This window comes from Heptranchias perlo, chromosome 3 (assembly GCF_035084215.1).
Source record: "Heptranchias perlo isolate sHepPer1 chromosome 3, sHepPer1.hap1, whole genome shotgun sequence".
NCBI classification, from domain to species: domain Eukaryota; kingdom Metazoa; phylum Chordata; class Chondrichthyes; order Hexanchiformes; family Hexanchidae; genus Heptranchias; species Heptranchias perlo.
This window is the reverse complement of record NC_090327.1, coordinates 1,402,833-1,420,971: the sequence shown is the minus strand read 5'-3', so window position 1 is coordinate 1,420,971 and position 18,139 is coordinate 1,402,833. Positions and strand designations below refer to the sequence as shown.

At 47.4% G+C, this 18,139-nt stretch overlaps 1 protein-coding gene across 1 annotated transcript in view; it reads left to right on the top strand.

Moving 5' to 3' along the window:
- Positions 1-11,233, top strand: part of LOC137309261 (anion exchange protein 2-like) — a 61,191-nt gene extending 49,958 nt beyond the window's left edge. The window contains 1 exon segment of the mRNA XM_067977527.1: positions 815-11,233. Coding sequence (XP_067833628.1) covers positions 815-895 — 81 coding nt within the window. The 3' untranslated portion in view covers positions 896-11,233.
- The last annotated feature ends 6,906 nt before the right edge of the window (positions 11,234-18,139 follow it).

Sequence of the window (18,139 nt, the reverse complement as noted above, 5' to 3'; positions counted from 1 at the left end):
GAGGGAACCGTTAACAGTATCAGCTAACATGGGGGCCAGGAAGGGAAGTTGGGTGGTCAGCAGTTTGGTGAGAATAGGGTCGAGGGAGCAGGAGGTGGGTCTCATGGTGAAGATCAACTCGGAGAGGGCATGAGGGGAGATAGGAGAGAAACTAGAGAAAGATGCGAGTTCAGGGCTAGGTCAGGGGGGACCCGTAGGGAAAGTTTAGCTCGGTGGGCTGGGGGAAGCAGCAGACGCAGCTGAACGGATGGTCTCAACCTTAGTGACAAAGAAGTCCATGAGCTCCTCGCACTTGTTTTTGGAGGTGAGGGTGGAGGGGGCAGGGGAGAGGGGTTTAAGATGACAGTTTGTAGTGGAAAAGAGAAGCCGGGGGCTATCTTTGCATTCCAGGATGATCCTGAAATATTGGGCGGTTTTGGCAGAGGAGAGCAGGACTTTATGTGGTCCAGCGAGATCTGGCGATGAATGGCTAAACCAGTTGTCCATCATAAACAGTCTGCGTCCCTTGGACTTAAGGGAGCGGACAAGAGCATCAAAGGTGGATAATCCCCCACACCTCTCTAATGTCCAGTCCATACAGTCCCCCACACCTCTCTAATGTCCAGTCCCCCACACCTCTCTAATGTCCAGTCCTTACAATCCCCCACACCTCTCTAATGTCCAGTCCTTACAATCCCCCACACCTCTCTAATGCCCAGTCCATACAGTCCCCTCATCTGTGCAGTGCCCTGAGGTACGTTTGCTGTCAGGTATACCTCCTGTATTTGAACCTCTGCTTACCTTTCTGCCAACTCATCGTGTTTTCCTCCTACAGCTCGATGGTGACGATGCTCAGCCCACCTTTGACGAGAAGGAGGGTCTGGATGAGTACGATGAGCTTTCGATGCCAGTGTGAGTGGGCACTGAGGCCTTAGAGCAAACTGTAAACCCATCATGGCGCTGGTTGGGGGACGGAGGAGAGAGGGGGTGCAGCCAATCCTGGTGCCTAATCACCAACATCTGTCATCATCAATGTTCATCAACATGTCATTGTCAATGTTCATCTTCATCAACATCTGCCATTATCAACATCTGTCTTGATCAACTTTTCTTCATTGAGAGAAGAGGGACGAGCTGGGACCAAACTTTGTGGAGTTAGTACCAGTAGAAACCGTAGTTTACAGATCGGCCGTGGATTTAGGGACTGCTACTTTCAATGTCAACTTCATCAAAAGAGAAAGACCACGGGCAAAGCCATGCCCGTGTTCCAGAAGCTTCTGTGAAGGTTATTAACATACCAGAGACTGTCCATTCTCTTTAACTTCCTGCAGTGGTGTGAGGCTGGTCGAGAGTTGAGTTGGTTGTGTGTCAGGTCCTAGAGGTGTAGGCTGGATGTGTGATGGGCTGAGCCCGTTAGTTGCCCGAGAACATGGCCCATTACTGTCCTGTTAAAGACTCGAGTAGTTGAAGCACCTGCTCCCCACCTCTGCACGCAGTGAGTGGGGCCCCATTGTATTTCCGTGTTATTGTCAGATTGTCAGTCCAAGATTTCCCCACCCACACAAACACCGGTCTTAATTCAGTCGCTGATTGAGTTTGATTATAATTGGAGGATTGAATCCCAAGACTTGGCAGCAAACCCAAACCTGGGCCAAGGCCGGGGTCTGTTCAAACCCATAACGCCGCCTTGTCACGTCTCCAGCCTTGAGGATTTACAATTTCATACAATAAACTTCAGTTTACTGTTTGTAAACTTCCACTCAGGATCTGTACCGTCCAGTTGCAAACCAGCTGAGCGGCCTCCCTGCAAATGGCAGTTGGATCCCTCGCGGACTGAAGCTGCCCGATCAGCTGGTGTTCCTGGACATGAGGACAGCTCCGCCTGCTACTTGGCTCCAGGCTCTGATTTCAGGGACTGGGTGACATACGTCCAGACCACAATCAGATGCTGTCCTCTGCTGGCTGGAAGGGTTTGATGCGAAATGAATTTGGCCGTTTCAACCTAGTGCCTGGTATAGCTGGGAGAGGAAGCTTTACTCTGTATCTAACCCTGTACCTGCCCTGGGAGTGTTTGATGGGACAGTGTAGAGGGAGCTTTACTCTGTATCTAACCCTGTACCTGTCCTGGGAGCGTTTGATGGGACAGTGTAGAGGGAGCTTTACTCTGTATCTAACCCTGTACCTGCCCTGGGAGTGTTTGATGGGACAGTGTAGAGGGAGCTTTACTCTGTATCTAACCCGTGCTGTACCTGCCCTGGGAGTGTTTGATGGGACAGTGTAGAGGGAACTTTACTCTGTATCTAACCCATGCTACACCTGTCCTGGGAGTGTTTGATGGGACAGTGTAGAGGGTGCTTTACTCTGTATCTAACCCGTGCTGTACCTGCCCTGGGAGTGTTTGATGGGACAGTGTAGAGGGAGCTTTACTCTGTATCTAACCCGTGCTGTACCTGCCCTGGGAGTGTTTGATGGGACAGTGTAGAGGAAGCTTTACTCTGTATCTAACCCGTGCTGTACCTGCCCTGGGAGTGTTTGATGGGACAGTGTAGAGGAAGCTTTACTCTGTATCTAACCCTGTACCTGCCCTGGGAGTGTTTGATGGGACAGTGTAGAGGGAGCTTTACTCTGTATCTAACCTGTGCTGTACCTGCCCTGGGAGTGTTTGATGGGACAGTGTAGAGGGAGCTTTACTCTGTATCTAACCCTGTACCTGCCCTGGGAGTGTTTGATGGGACCATGCCTGCCTGTAATGGACAGTGTTCTAACCCTGGCACTAACCTCCCTCATCTCAATAAAGATTCAATCCACAAAAAAGTAAGAAAAAAAATCTTGATTCTCCAATTGTTGCTTTAAATCTCGACAAAATTCTGTTTGATTTGCATAATGAGTGAAGTTAATGAGGTGGAGAATCCTGGCCGGCCGACAGTGTAGAGGGAGCTTTACTCTGTATCTAACCCTGTACCTGCCCTGGGAGTGTTTGATGGGACAGTGTAGAGGGAGCTTTACTCTGTATCTAACCCTGTACCTGCCCTGGGAGTGTTTGACGGGACAGTGTAGAGGGAGCTTTACTCTATCTAACCCTGTACCTGCCCTGGGAGTGTTTGACGGGACAGTGTAGAGGGAGCTTTACTCTGTATCTAACCCTGTACCTGCCCTGGGAGTGTTTGATGGGACAGTGTAGAGGGAGCTTTACTCTGTATCTAACCCTGTACCTGCCCTGGGAGTGTTTGATGGGACAGTGTAGAGGGAGCTTTACTCTGTATCTAACCTGTGCTGTACCTGCCCTGGGAGTGTTTGATGGGACAGTGTAGAGGGAGCTTTACTCTGTATCTAACCCTGTACCTGCCCTGGGAGTGTTTGATGGGACCATGCCTGCCTGTAATGGACAGTGTTCTAACCCTGGCACTAACCTCCCTCATCTCAATAAAGATTCAATCCACAAAAAAAGTAAGAAAAAAAATCTTGATTCTCCAATTGTTGCTTTAAATCTCGACAAAATTCTGTTTGATTTGCATAATGAGTGAAGTTAATGAGGTGGAGAATCCTGGCCGGCCGACCCCTCGCTGGGTTTGCTGATCCAGAGCCGATTCAGGCTCTCCTGGTTGAATATCCGATACCCAAAGATGCGTCACATAATGACCAGAGTGACCTCACTGCGAGAACCAAATCCAGCCCCTCCGATTGGTGCCCTTCAATGGAAAACCATCCCAGTCAGATTTTTTGGAACCAAAAAAAAACTACTCATCACTTCAATAGTTTTGCATTTGAAATCTGCTGACCAGCGAACAAGGACCCGAGGGGCAGCCATTCGATCGGAGGAGGTCATGTGCAAACCTCGTGGCCTCGCTTCTGCTACCTGTGGCCACCAGTGAGTATATTCGTCGCGATCAGTTTGCCGGCAGTTGCTGTGTTTGAGTTTCCTGCAGTGGGCCCCACAATCAGCCCAGCTTTACATCACTGTGCTGCGTCCCCCCTGCGTGTCCTCACGTCTGTACAGCTCAGCAACACTTTATTATATTTTGTATTTATACAAACCAACGTCGATGACTTTAGATTTATAATTAAAACGCAATGTGATCTTTTTGTTATCCTGTATATTTGTACTGTAGGTGTTCACCATGAGTGACTTCTGTATAAAAATGATTTTGTAGTAGAAACAAAAATTGTATCGTTAATGAAGAGCCGCGTGTTTAGACTCCTGGCCAGGAGTCCATTTGATGTGTGTGTACAGAGGCCTGTCACTGTATAACACTGGGCTACAGTACTGGTTGGTACAGGTCTGTCACTGTATAGCACTGGGGTACAGGTCTGATACTGTATAAAACTGGGGTACAGTACTGGTGGGTACAGGTCTGTCACTAACAGGTACAGTACTGGTGGGTACAGGTCTGTCTCAAACAGGTACAGTACTGGTGGGTTCAGGTCTGTCTCAAACAGGTACAGTACTGGTGGGTTCAGGTCTGTCTCAAACAGGTACAGTACTGGTGGGTTCAGGTCTGTCTCAAACAGGTACAGTACTGGTGGGTTCAGGTCTGTCACTAACAGGTACAGTACTGGTGGGTTCAGGTCTGTCACTAACAGGTACAGTACTGGTGGGTACAGGTCTGTCACTAACAGGTACAGTACTGGTGGGTACAGGTCTGTCACTAACAGGTACAGTACTGGTGGGTACAGGTCTGTCACTAACAGGTACAGTACTGGTGGGTACAGGTCTGTCACTAACAGGTACAGTACTGGTGGGTACAGGTCTGTCACTAACAGGTACAGTACTGGTGGGTACAGGTCTGTCACTAACAGGTACAGTACTGGTGGATATAGATCTGTCACTGTATAACACGGTTACAGTACTGATGGGTACATGTCTGTCACTGTATAACAGTGGTACAGTACTACATAAGAACATAAGAAATAGGAGCAGGAGTAGGCCATTCGGCCCCTCGAGCCTGCTCCACCATTCAATCAGATCATGGCTGATCTTCAACCTCAACTCCACTTTCCCGCCCGATCCCCATATCCCTTGATTCCCCTAGAGTCCAGAAATCTATCGATCTCAGCCTTGAATATATTCAACGACTCAGCATCCACAGCCCTCTGGGGTAGAGAATTCCAAAGATTCACAACCCTCTGAGTGAAGAAATTCCTCCTCATCTCAGTCTTAAATGGCCGACCACTTATCCTGCAACTCCTAGTTCTAGACTCTCCAGCCAGGAGAAACAGCCTCTCAGCATCTACCCTGTCAAGCCCCCTCATAATCTTATATGTTTTAATGAGATCCCCTCTCATTCTTCTAAACTCCAGAGAGTATGGGCCCATTCTACTCAACCTCTCCTCATAGGACAACCCTCTCATCCCAGGAATTAATCTAGTGAACCTTCGTTGCACCCCCTCTAAGGCAAGTATATCCTTCCTTAGATAAGGAGACCAAAACTGTACACAGTACTCCAGGTGAGGTCTCACCAAAGCCCTGTACAATTGTAGTAAGACTCTTGTACTCCAACCCCCTTGCAATAAAGGCCAACAAGCCATTTGCCTTCCTAATTGCTTGCTGTACCTGCATGCTAACCTTTTGTGTTTCTTATACGAGGACACCCAAGTCTCTGAGCACCAACATTTAATAGTTTCTCACCATTTAAAAAATATTCTGTTTTTCTATTCTTCCTACCAAAGTGAATAACCTCACATTTCCCCACATTATACTCCATCTGCCGCCTTCTTGCCCACTCATTTAACCTGTCTATGTCCCTTTGCAGACTCTTCGTGTCCTCCTCACAGCTTACTTTCCCACCTCGCTTTGTATCGTCAGCAAACTTGGATACATTACACTCGGTCCCTTCGTCTAAGTCTTTAATATAGATTGTAAATAGCTGAGGCCCAAGCACTGATCCTTGCGGTACCCCACTAGTTACAGCCTGCCAACCTGAGAATGACCCGTTTATCCCTACTCTCTGTTTTCTGTCCATTAACCAATCCTCTATCCATGCTAATATATTACCCCCACCCCCATGAGCCCTTATCTTGTGTAACAACCTTTTATGTGGCACCTTATCGAATACCTTTTGAAAATCCAAATATACAACATCCATTGGTTCCCCTTTATCCACCCTGCTAGTTACAGCCTCAAAAAACTCCAATAGATTTGTCAAACACGATTTCTCTTTCATAAAACCATGTTGACTCTGCCTAATCATATTATGATTTTCTAAGTGCCCTGTTACCACTTCCTTAATAACGGTTTCCAGCATTTTCCCGATGACTGATGTCAGGCTAACTGGCCTGTAGTTCCCTGTTTTCTCTCTCCCTCCTTTCTTGAATAGCGGGGTTACATTTGCTACCTTCCAATCCACTGAAAAAATTCTAGAATCTCGGGAATTTTGGAAGATCACAACCAATGCATCCACTATCTCTGCAGCCACCTCTTTTAGAACCCTCGGATGTAGACCTTCAAGTCAGGGGGATTTATCAGCTTTTAGTCCCATTAGTTTCCCAAGTACTTTAAGTTCCTCACTCTCATTAGCCCCTTGGTTCCCCACTATTTCTGGTATGCTTTTAGTGTACTGGTGGATACAAGACTATCTCTGTATAACACGGGTGCAGGTCTGTCACTGTATAACACGGGTGCAGGTCTGTCACTGTATAACGGGTACAGTACCAGTAGGTTCAGGTCTATCACTATAACTGGCATTTGATAAAGTGCCACATAATAGGCTTGTCAGCAAAGTTAAAGCCCACGGAATAAAAGGGACAGTGGTAGCATGGATACAGAATTGGCTAAGTGACAGGAAACAGAGAGTAGTGGTGAACGGTTGTTTTTCGGACTGGAGGGAGGTGTACAGTGGTGTTCCCCAGGGGTCAGTGCTGGGACCACTGCTTTTCTTGATATATATTAATGACTTGGACTTGGGTGTACAGGGCACAATTTCAAAATTTGCAGATGACACAAAACTTGGAAGTGTAGTGAACAGTGAGGAGGATAGTGATAGACTTCAAGAGGATATAGATCAGACTGGTGGCATGGGTGGACACATGGCAGATGAAATTTAATACAGAGAAGTGTGAAGTGATACATTTCGGTCGGAAGAACGAGGAGAGGCAATATAAACTAGAGGGCACAACTCTAAAGGGGGTGCAGGAACAGAGAGATTTGGGGGTATATGTACACAAATCGTTGAAGGTGACAGGGCAGGTTGAGAAGGTGGTTAATAAAGCATACAGGATCCTGGGCTTTATAAATAGAGGCATAGAGTACAAAAGTATGGAATTATTATGAACCTTTGTAAAACACTGGTTCGACCACAACTGGAGTATTGTGTCCAATTCTGGGCACTTCAGAAAGGATGTGAAGGCCTTAGAGAGGGTGCAGAAGAGATTTACTAGAATGATTCCAGAGATAAGGGACTTTAGTTACGTGAATAGACTGGAGAAACTGGGATTGTTCTCCTTAGAGCAGCGATGATTAAGAGGAGATTTGATAGAGGTGTTCAAAATCATGAAGGGTCTAGACAGAGTAGATAGAGAGAAACTGTTCGCATTGGCGGAAGGGTCAAGAACCAGAGGACATAGATTTAAGATGATTGGCAAAAGAACCAAAGGCGACATGAGGAAACTTTTTTTATGCAGCAAGAAGTTTTGATTTGGAATGCACTGCCCGAGGGGGTGGTGGAGGCAGATTCAATCAGGGCCTTCAAAAGGGAACTGGATAAGTACTTGAAGGGAAAAAATTTGCAGGGCTACGGGGAAAGGGCGGGGGTGTGGGACTAACTGGATTGCTCTAGCAGAGAGCCGGCATGGGCTCGTTGGGCCGAATGGCCTCCTTCTGTGCTGTAACCTTTCTATGATTCTACAGTTCTGGTAGGTACAGGTCTGTCACTGTATAACACTGGGTTACAGTACTGGTGGGTACAGGCCTGTCTCTGTATAACACGGGTACAGTTCTGGTGGGTACAGGTCTGTCACTGTATAACACGGGTACAGTACTGGTGGGTACAGGTCTGTCACTATATAACACGGGTACAGTACTGGTGGGTACAGGTCTGTCCCTGTATAACACTGGGGCACAGTACTGGTGGGTACAGGTCTGTCACTGTATAACACTGGGGTACAGTACTGGTGGGTACAGGTCTGTCACTGTATAACACTGGGGCACAGTACTGGTGGGTACGGGTCTGTCACTGTATAACACTGGGGCACAGTACTGGTGGGTACGGGTCTGTCACTGTATAACACTGGGGCACAGTACTGGTGGGTACGGGTCTGTCACTGTATAACACTGGGGCACAGTACTGGTGGGTACGGGTCTGTCACTGTTAACACTGGGGCACAGTACTGGTGGGTACAGGGTCTGAGACCAGCAACAATTATGTGCACTTCTTCAAACAAAGGGGAGTGGGAATCTGGAACTCTCTCCCCCAAAAAGCTGTTGAGGCCGGGGGTCAATTGAAAATGTTAAATCTGAGACTGATAAGATTTTTGCTAGCCGAGGGTATTTAATGGTTACGGATAAATGGAGTTAAAATACAGATCAGCCATGTTCTAATTGAATGGCAGAACAGGCTGGAAGGGCTGAACGGCCTCCTGCTGTTTCTACGTGTCTGAGCTTTGTAAATCGAGGGCAGCCAGTGGTGCTGTGCGAGTTAGTTACAGCTTGGGAGAGGTTCCTGAGCGGTTATTAAATATGTAACAACATTCCCTTACTGCACAGAGTTCAGCAGACCCCAGCAATAGAAAGCGGCTTCAGGAAAGAAAGGGGTGGAAAGGGGAAAAATAATTGAATGCCTGTCGCACCCCCTCCCCAAGGGACCTTCCGCAGGGGGTGGATGGGTGGATCTTATTGCAGTCGGTGAATCGACCCACCCAATTCTGTATCTGGGATCAGGGTCAGTCATGCTGAAATTCATGAGACTGGGGCTGGGTCCAGTGCCCAGTCCCACACTGAGGGGAGAGGTGAACACAAAGCACATGTGGAAAAAGGTAGGATTTGCCACTTCTCCCCGCACGATTGAGGGGTCTCGGGGACATGGCGAAGATTTTAATTTAATTGCCGATCTCTCCCCGTTGTCGATTGTTTATCGGTGTGTCCATCAAACCCGGGCTGCTTTTAACCATCTATGTTCAAGGGTCTGAAGTGAGTCATCAGCTCGGGGCGGGGGGGGCACTGGAAATAAAATCGACCCAGGTTTGCTGCTGAGGTGCTCCCCCTCCCTCCAAATAAATCCCCTTTCCCCAGCAGTGTTGGAGCCGGCATTCGTTATCTTGATGTTTAGATCTCATTTTCTAATCAGTCGCAGTGGAGGAGAGTTTGGTTCAGTGATTCTGTTCTAACTCGCGATGACTCTCTCGTGCTTTCCCCCGACTCTGCACCCTCTCCCCATTCGCCCCACCATTGGCGGCCGTGCCTTTAACTGTCTCGGCCCTAAGCTCTGGAATTCCCTCACTAAATTTCTACCTCTCCTCCTTTAAGACCCTCCTTAAAACCTACCTCGGACCAAACTTTTGGTCACCCCTCCTAATATCTCCCTCTTTGGCTTGGTGTCGATTTTAGTCAGATTACGCTTCTGTGAAGTGCCTTGGGATATTTTTCAACGTTAAAGGCACTATATAAATGCAAATTGTTTGTAAATAGGATATGGCCCGATCACTGAATGTGCCTGCTGCTAGCTAGCAGTGGAAAATCATTACTGCACCAAGTTTCAATTTTATTATTGATGAGGTTGTCCCAATTTCGACCCCTGGGATTCTTCCTTGGGTTACTGAGTGAGTTTTACCTGCCCATACAGCTCGATCTGCGTGAAGCACCTCTGATTAACCTGGGTTTGTAAGCAGGAAGGCGGAGAGATCCCAAGAAAGGATCAACCAGTGCAGTACTGAGGGAGTGCTGCACCGTGGGAGGGTCAGTACTGAGGGAGTGCTGTACTGTCGGAGGGGCAGTACTGAGGGAGTGCTGCACCGTGGGAGGGTCAGTACTGAGGGAGTGCTGTACTGTCGGAGGGGCAGTACTGAGGGAGTGCTGTACTGTGGGAGGGGCAGTACTGAGGGAGTGCTGTACTGTCGGAGGGGCAGTACTGAGGGAGTGCTGTACTGTGGGAGGGGCAGTACTGAGGGAGTGCTGTACTGTCGGAGGGGCAGTACTGAGGGAGTGCTGTACTGTGGGAGGGGCAGTACTGAGGGAGTGCTGTACTGTCGGAGGGGCAGTACTGAGGGAGTGCTGCACTGTGGGAGGGTCAGTACTGAGGGAGTGCTGTACTGAGGGAGCGCTGTACCGTCGGAGGGGCAGTACTGAGGGAGCACTGCACTGTCGGAGGGGCAATGCTGAGGGAGTGCTGTACTGAGGGAGTGCTGCACTGTGGGAGGGGCAGTACTGAGGGAGTGCTGCACTGTGGGAGGGGCAGTACTGAGGGAGTGCTGTACTGTGGGAGGGTCAGTACTGAGGGAGTGCTGTACTGAGGGAGCGCTGTACTGTCGGAGGGGCAGTACTGAGGGAGTGCTGCACTGTGGGAGGGGCAGTACTGAGGGAGTGCTGTACTGAGGGAGCGCTGCACTGTCGGAGGGGCAGTACTGAGGGAGCACTGCACTGTCGGAGGGGCAATGCTGAGGGAGCACTGCACTGTCGGAGGGGCAATGCTGAGGGAGGGCTGCACTGTCGGAGGGTCAGTGCAGAGGGAGCGCGACACTGTCGGAGGGGCCATGCTGAGGGAGTGGTGCACTGTCGGAGAGTCGGTACTGAGGGAGTGCTGCCCTGTCGTAGGTGCCATCTTTCTGATAACGTTAAACCGAGGCCCTGTCTGCCCTCAGGCGGACGTAAAAGATCCAATGGCACTATTTCGAATAAGAGCAAGGGAGTTCTCCTGGTGTCTTGGGCCAATATTTATCCCTCAACCAACACTTAAAACAGATTATCTGCTCATCATCTCATTTTGTGGGACCTTGCTGTGTGCAAATTAGCTGCCGCATTTCCTACATTATAACTGACCACACTTCAAAAGAGCTTCACTGGCTGCAGAGCACTTTGGGATGTCCTGAGGTCATAAACGCGCTGTAGAAAGGCAGGTCTGTCTTAAACCTGCGGCAGATTAGAGACACAGTGACGTGACATCAGGCCTCAGCCAAAGGGGAACGATTGTCACTGTTCAGGCTGCGTTTCCACTGCAGGCTGTAATAAAGGGCAGATTCTGTTACTGCTTCAAGATTTATAATCACACTGTTCTCCGAACAGATCAGTTACTCGGATTGTAATTAATAAATCGTCTGTGAAACTCAATATTTCTGCTGACTGCTTTGTCCAAGAGTTAAAGTGTGGAAAAGTGGAATAAAATAATCGCTCTTTTCCTCAGTCTCTCCCACCGCCGCCCCCGTTCTACCAACACTTCAAGGTTTTGGGTCCCTGTCTGCGTACACAGGGCCCTGGACAACATCCAGGCTTGAGCTGATAAGTGGCAAGTAACAAGTGCCAGGCAATGATCATCTCCAACAAGAGAGAGTCCAAACACCTCCCCATGACATTCAACAACATCACCATCGCCAAATCCCCCACCATCAACATCCTGGGCCTCACCATTCAACTGGACCAGCCACATAAGTACTGTGGCTACAAGAGCAGGTCAGAGGCTGGGTATTCTGCGGCAAGTGACTCACCTCCTGACTCCCCAAAGCCTTTCCACCATCTACAAGGCACAAGTCAGGAGTGTGATGGAATACTCTCCACTTGCCTGGATGAGTGCAGCTCCAACAACACTCAAGAAGCTCGACACCATCCAGGACAAAGCAGCCCGCTTGATTGGCACCCCATCCACCACCCTAAATATTCACTCCCTTCACCACCGGCGCACAGTGGCTGCAGTGTGCACCATCCACAGGATGCATCGCAGCAACTCCCAAACCCACTATCTCCACCAGTTAGAAGGACAAGGGTAACAGGTGCATGAGAACACCATCATCTCCAAGTTTCCCTCCAAGTCACACACCATCCCGACTTGGAAATATATCGGCCGTTCTTTCATCATCACTGGGTCAAAATCCTGGAACTCCCTACCGAACAGCACTGTGGGAGAACCTTCACCACACGGACTGCAGTGGTTCAAGAAGATGGCTCACCACCACCTTCTCAAGGGCAATTAGGGATGGGCAATAAATGCTGCACTTACCAGAGATGCCCACATCCCAGAATGATTTTATTAAAATCACACAGGACTATACAATGGATTGTATGCATTATATATGATAATACTAGGCATTCCATGCATTATACTATAAGTTATACACATCCTATACAATTATGCAATGGACTATATGCATGATTATCTTATAGATTGTACACTATGAATATACCATAGATAATGCACATTTTATGTGATTGCACTAGATGGTACCCATTGTATATGATTACACTAGATTATAAACATATATAATTGTGCTATAGATTACACACATCATATGGACTATGGGTTGTACACATACATAATTACATGAGTATACACAGCACATGATTACACTATAGATTATGTGCATTGTATAAAATTACACTATAGATTATACATATATAGGATTACCCTGTACATTATACACATTATGTAGAATCATAGAATGATACAGCACAGAAGGGGGTCATTCAAGGTGACCAAGGTTGGGAGCTAAATATTCAGGGTTATTTAACATTAGGAAAAAAGGTGAAGGTGGTGGGGCAGCTCTGTTAATAAAGGATGAAATTGGTTTAATAGTGAGAAATGATCTTGGCTCAGAAGATCAAGATGTCGAATCAATTTGGGAGGAGGTAAGAAATAGCAAGGGAAAGAAATCACTGGTGGGAGTAGTATATAGGCCCCCTAACAGTAGCTACACAGTAGGGCAAAATATAAATCGGGAAATAAGGGAGGCTTGTAAAAAAGGTAATGCAATAATCATGGGCGATTTTAACTTTCACATAAATTGGACAAATCAAATTGACAAAAGTGGCCCTGAGGAGGAGTTCATAGAGTGCATTAGGGACTGTTTCTTAGACCAATACGTCGGGGAACCAACCAGGGAACAGGCCATTTTGGATCTGGTAATGGGTAACGAAACAGGATTAATTAATGATCTCACAGTAAAAGATCCCTTAGGAAGCAGTGATCATAACATGATAGAATTTCACATCCAGTTTGAGAGTGAGGATCTTGGGTCTGAAACTACTGTATTAAACTTAAATAAGGGCAATTATAAAGCAATGAGGGCGGAATTGGCTAAAGTGGACTGGGTAAACAGATTAGATGGGATGATGGTGGATAGGCAGTGGCAAACATTTAAAAAGATATTTTATGACTCACATCAAAAATATATCCCTGTGAGGAGGAAAGACTCCACAAAAAGGGTGAACCAACCATGATGTGGAGATGCCGGTGATGGACTGGGGTTGACAAATGTAAAGAATCTTACAACACCAGGTTATAGTCCAACAATTTTATTTGAAAATCACAAGCTTTCGGAGGCTTTCTCCTTCGTCAGGTGAATGTGGGAATCCTTGAACATTTCGCATTTATATTCAGAGAGCAATACCTGGTGATTACAGATAATCTTTCCAACTGCCCGTTGTCAAGGCAATCAAAGTGTTCAGACAGAGAGATGTTACCTACAGGACCACCGAATATACAAACGGCCAGAACACAAAACAGAGAGAGAGAGGGAGAAATATCCGAAAGGAAGAGAAAGACAGAGAATGACCCATTGTATTAAAAACAGATAACTTTTATTCGCTGGTGGGGTTACGTGTAGCGTGACATGAACCCAAGATCCCGGTTGAGGCCGTCCTCATGGGTGCGGAACTTGGCTATCAATTTCTGCTCAACGATTTTGCGTTGTCATGTGTCTCGAAGGCTGCCTTGGAGAACACTTACCCGAAGATCGGTGGCTGAATGTCCTTGACTGCTGAAGTGTTCCCCGACTGGGAGGGAACCCTCCTGTCTGGCAATTGTTGCACGGTGTCCGTTCATCCGTTGTCACAGTGTCTGCATGGTCTCGCCAATGTACCATGCTCCGCGGCATCCTTTCCTGCAACGTATGAGGTAGACAATGTTGGCCAAGTCACAGGAGTATGAACCATGCACCTGGTGGGTGGTGTCCTCTCGTGTGATGGTGGTATCTGTGTCGATGATCTGGCATGTCTTGCAGAGGTTACCGTGGCAGGGTTGTGTGGTGTCGTGGACGCTGTTCTCCTGAAAGCTGGGTAATTTGCTACGAACGATGGTCTGTTTGAGGTTGGGTGGCTGTTTAAAGGCGAGTAGTGGAGATGTGGGGATGGCCTTAGCGAGGTGTTCATCGTCATCGATGACATGTTGAAGGCTGCGGAGAACATGGCGTAGTTTCTCCGCTACGGGGAAGTACTGGACGACGAAGGGTACTCTGTTGGTTGCGTCCCGTGTTAGTCTTCTGAGGAGGTCTATGCGATTTTTCGCTGTGGCCCGTCGGAACTGTCGATCGACGAGTCGAGCGTCATATCCCGTTCTTACGAGGGCGTCTTTCAGCGTCTGTAGGTGTCCATCGCGTTCCTCCTCGTCTGAGCAGACCCTGTGTATTCGCAGGGCCTGTCCATAGGGGATGGCCTCTTTGACGTGGTTAGGGTGGAAGCTGGAAAAGTGGAGCATCGTGAGGTTGTCCGTGGGCTTGCGGTAGAGTGAGGTGCTGAGGTGCCCGTCTTTGATGGAGATTCGTGTGTCCAAGAAAGAAACCGATTCTGAGGAGTAGTCCATGGTGAGTTTGATGGAACTTGTTGATGTTATCGTGTAGTCTCTTCAGTGATTCTTCGCCGTGGGTCGATAGGAAGAAAATGTCGTCGATGTATCTGGTGTATAGTGTTGGTTGGAGGTCTTGTGCAGTGAAGAAGTCCTGCTCGAACTTGTGCATGAAAATGTTGGCGTATTGGGGTGCGAATTTGGTCCCCATGGCTGTTCCGTGTGTTTGGGTAAAGAACTGGTTATCGAAGGTGAAGACATTGTGATCCAGGATGAAGCGGATGAGTTGTAGGATGGCGTCTGGAGATTGGCTGTTGTTGAAAGACGCCCTCGTAAGAACGGGATATGACGCTCGACTCGTCGATCGACAGTTCCGACGGGCCACAGCGAAAAATCGCATAGACCTCCTCAGAAGACTAACACGGGACGCAACCAACAGAGTGCCCTTCGTCGTCCAGTACTTCCCCGGAGCGGAGAAACTACGCCATGTTCTCCGCAGCCTTCAACATGTCATCGATGACGACGAACACCTCGCTAAGGCCATCCCCACGCCTCCACTACTCGCCTTCAAACAGCCACCCAACCTCAAACAGACCATCGTACACAGCAAATTACCCAGCTTTCAGGAGAACAGCGTCCACGACACCACACAACCCTGCCACGGCAACCTCTGCAAGACATGCCAGATCATCGACACGGATACCACCATCACACGAGAGGACACCACCCACCAGGTGCATGGTTCATACTCCTGTGACTCGGCCAACGTTGTCTACCTCATACGTTGCAGGAAAGGATGCCCCAGAGCATGGTACATTGGCGAAACCATGCAGACACTGCGACAACGGATGAACGGACACCGTGCAACAATCGCCAGACAGGAGGGTTCCCTCCCAGTCGGGGAACACTTCAGCAGTCAAGGACATTCAGCCACCGAACTTCGGGTAAGCGTTCTCCAAGGCGGCCTTCGAGACACACGACAACGCAAAATCGTCGAGCAGAAATTGATAGCCAAGTTCCGCACCCATGAGGACGGCCTCAACCGGGATCTTGGGTTCATGTCACGCTACACGTAACCCCACCAGCGAATAAAAGTTATCTGTTTTTAATACAATGGGTCATTGTCTTTCTCTTCCTTTCGGATGTTTCTCCCTCTCTCTCTCTGTTTTGTGTTCTGGCCGTTTGTATATTCGGTGGTCCTGTAGGTAACACATCTCTGTCTGAACACTTTGATTGCCTTGACAACAGGCAGTAGGAAAGATTATCTGTAATCACCAGGTATTGTTCTCTGAATATAAATGCGAAACGTTCAAGGATTTCCACATTCACCTGATGAAGGAGAAAGCCTCCGAAAGCTTGTGATTTTCAAATAAAATTGTTGGACTATAACCTGGTGTTGTGAGATTCTTTACATTTGTAAACCAACCATGGCTAACTAAGGAAGTCAAGGATGGGATCAGGTTAAAAGAAAAAGCATGCAACATGGCAAAGATTACTGGTAAGTCCGAAGATTGGGAGAACTTTAAAAACCAGCAAAGGATGACTAAAAGAATAATAAAGAGGGAGAAAATAAATTATGAGAGTAAACTAGCAAGAAATATAAAAACTGACAGTAAAAGCTTCTACAAGTATATAAAAAGGAAGAGGGTAGCTAAAGTAAACATTGGTCCCTTAGAGGATAAGACTGGGGAAATAATAATGGAAAACAAGGAAATGGCAGAGGAATTGAACAGATATTTTGTATCTGTCTTCACAGTAGAAGACACTAATAACATACCAATAATAGTGGAAAATAAAGGGGCAAAGGGGAGGGAGGAACTAAAAACAATCACTATCACTAGAGAAAAAGTACGAGGTAAACTAATGGGTCTAAAGGCTGACAAGTCCCCTGGACCTGATGGCTTGCATCCGAGGGGCTTACAGGAAGTGGCTACAGAGATAGTGGATGCATTGGTTGTAATCTTCCAGAATTCACTAGATTCTGGAAAGGTCCCAGCGGATTGGAAAACTGTAAACGTAACACCCCTATTCAAGAAGGGAGTGAGACAGAAAGCAGGTAACTATAGACCAGTTAGCCTAACATCTGTCATTGGGAAAATGCTAGAATCCATTATTAAGGAAGTAGTTGCAGGACATTTGGAGACTCATAATACAATCAAGGAGAGTCAACATGGTTTTATGAAGGGGAAATTATGTCTGACAAATTTATTAGAGTTCTTTGAGGAAGTAACGGGCAGGGTGGATAAAGGGGAACCAATGGATGCAGTATATTTGGATTTCCAAAAGGTTGGGTCCATACTCATTGGAGTTTAGAAGAATGAGAGGAGATCTTATTGAAACATACAAGATTCTGAGGGGACTCGATAGGGTCGATGCTGAGAGGATGTTACCCCTCATGGGAGAATCTAAAACTAGGGGCATCGTCTCAGAATAAGGGGTCGCCCGTTTAACACGGAAATGAGGAGGAATTTCTTCTCCCAGAGGGTCGTGAATCTTTGGAATTCTTTACCCCAAAAAGCTGTGGAGGCCGAGTCATTGAATACATTCTAGGCTGAGTTAGACAAATTTTTGATCAGCAAGGGAGTCAAAAGATATGGGGAAAGGGCGGGAAAGTGGAGTTGAGTTAAAAATCAGATCAGCCATGATCTCATTGAATGGCGGAGCAGGCTTGAGGGGCCGAATGGCCTACTCCTGCTCCTATCTCTTATGGTCTTATGGTCATTCAGCCCATCGTGTCTGTACCGGCTCTGAAAGAGCTATCCGATTAGTTCCACTCCCCTGCTCTTTCCCCATAGCCCTGCAAATGTTTCCCCTTCAAGTATTTATCCAATTCCTTTTTGAAAGTTATTATTGAATCTGCTTCCACCGCCCTTTCAGGCAGCACATTCCAGATCATCATAACTCGCTGCGTAAAAAAATGTATTTCTCATGTCGCCTTTGGTTCTTTTGCCAATTACCTCACGTCTGTGTCCTCTGGTTACCGACCCTTCTGCCACTGGAAAAGGTTTCTCCTTATTTACTCTGTCAAAACCCTTCATGATTTTGGACACCTCAATCAAATCTCCCCTTAACTTTCTCCACATAACTGAAGTCCCTCATCCCTGGTACCATTCTAGTAAATCTCTTCTGCACCCTCTCTAAGGCCTTCACATCCTTCCTAAAGTGCGGTGCTAACATGTCTGTTATGTGGCACTTGTAGAATCGTACTCCAGCTGAGGCCTAACCAGTGTTTATAAAGGTTTAGCATAACTTCCTTGCTTTTGTACTCTGTGCCTCTATTAATAAAGCCCAGGATCCCATATGCTTTTTTAACAGCTTTCTCAACTTGTCCTGCCACCTTCAATGATTTGTGTACATTCACCCCCAGGTCTCTCTGTTCCTGCACCCCCTTTAAAATTGTACCATTTAGTTTATATTGCCTCTCCTCATTCTTCCTACCAAAATGTAGCATTTCACACTTCTCA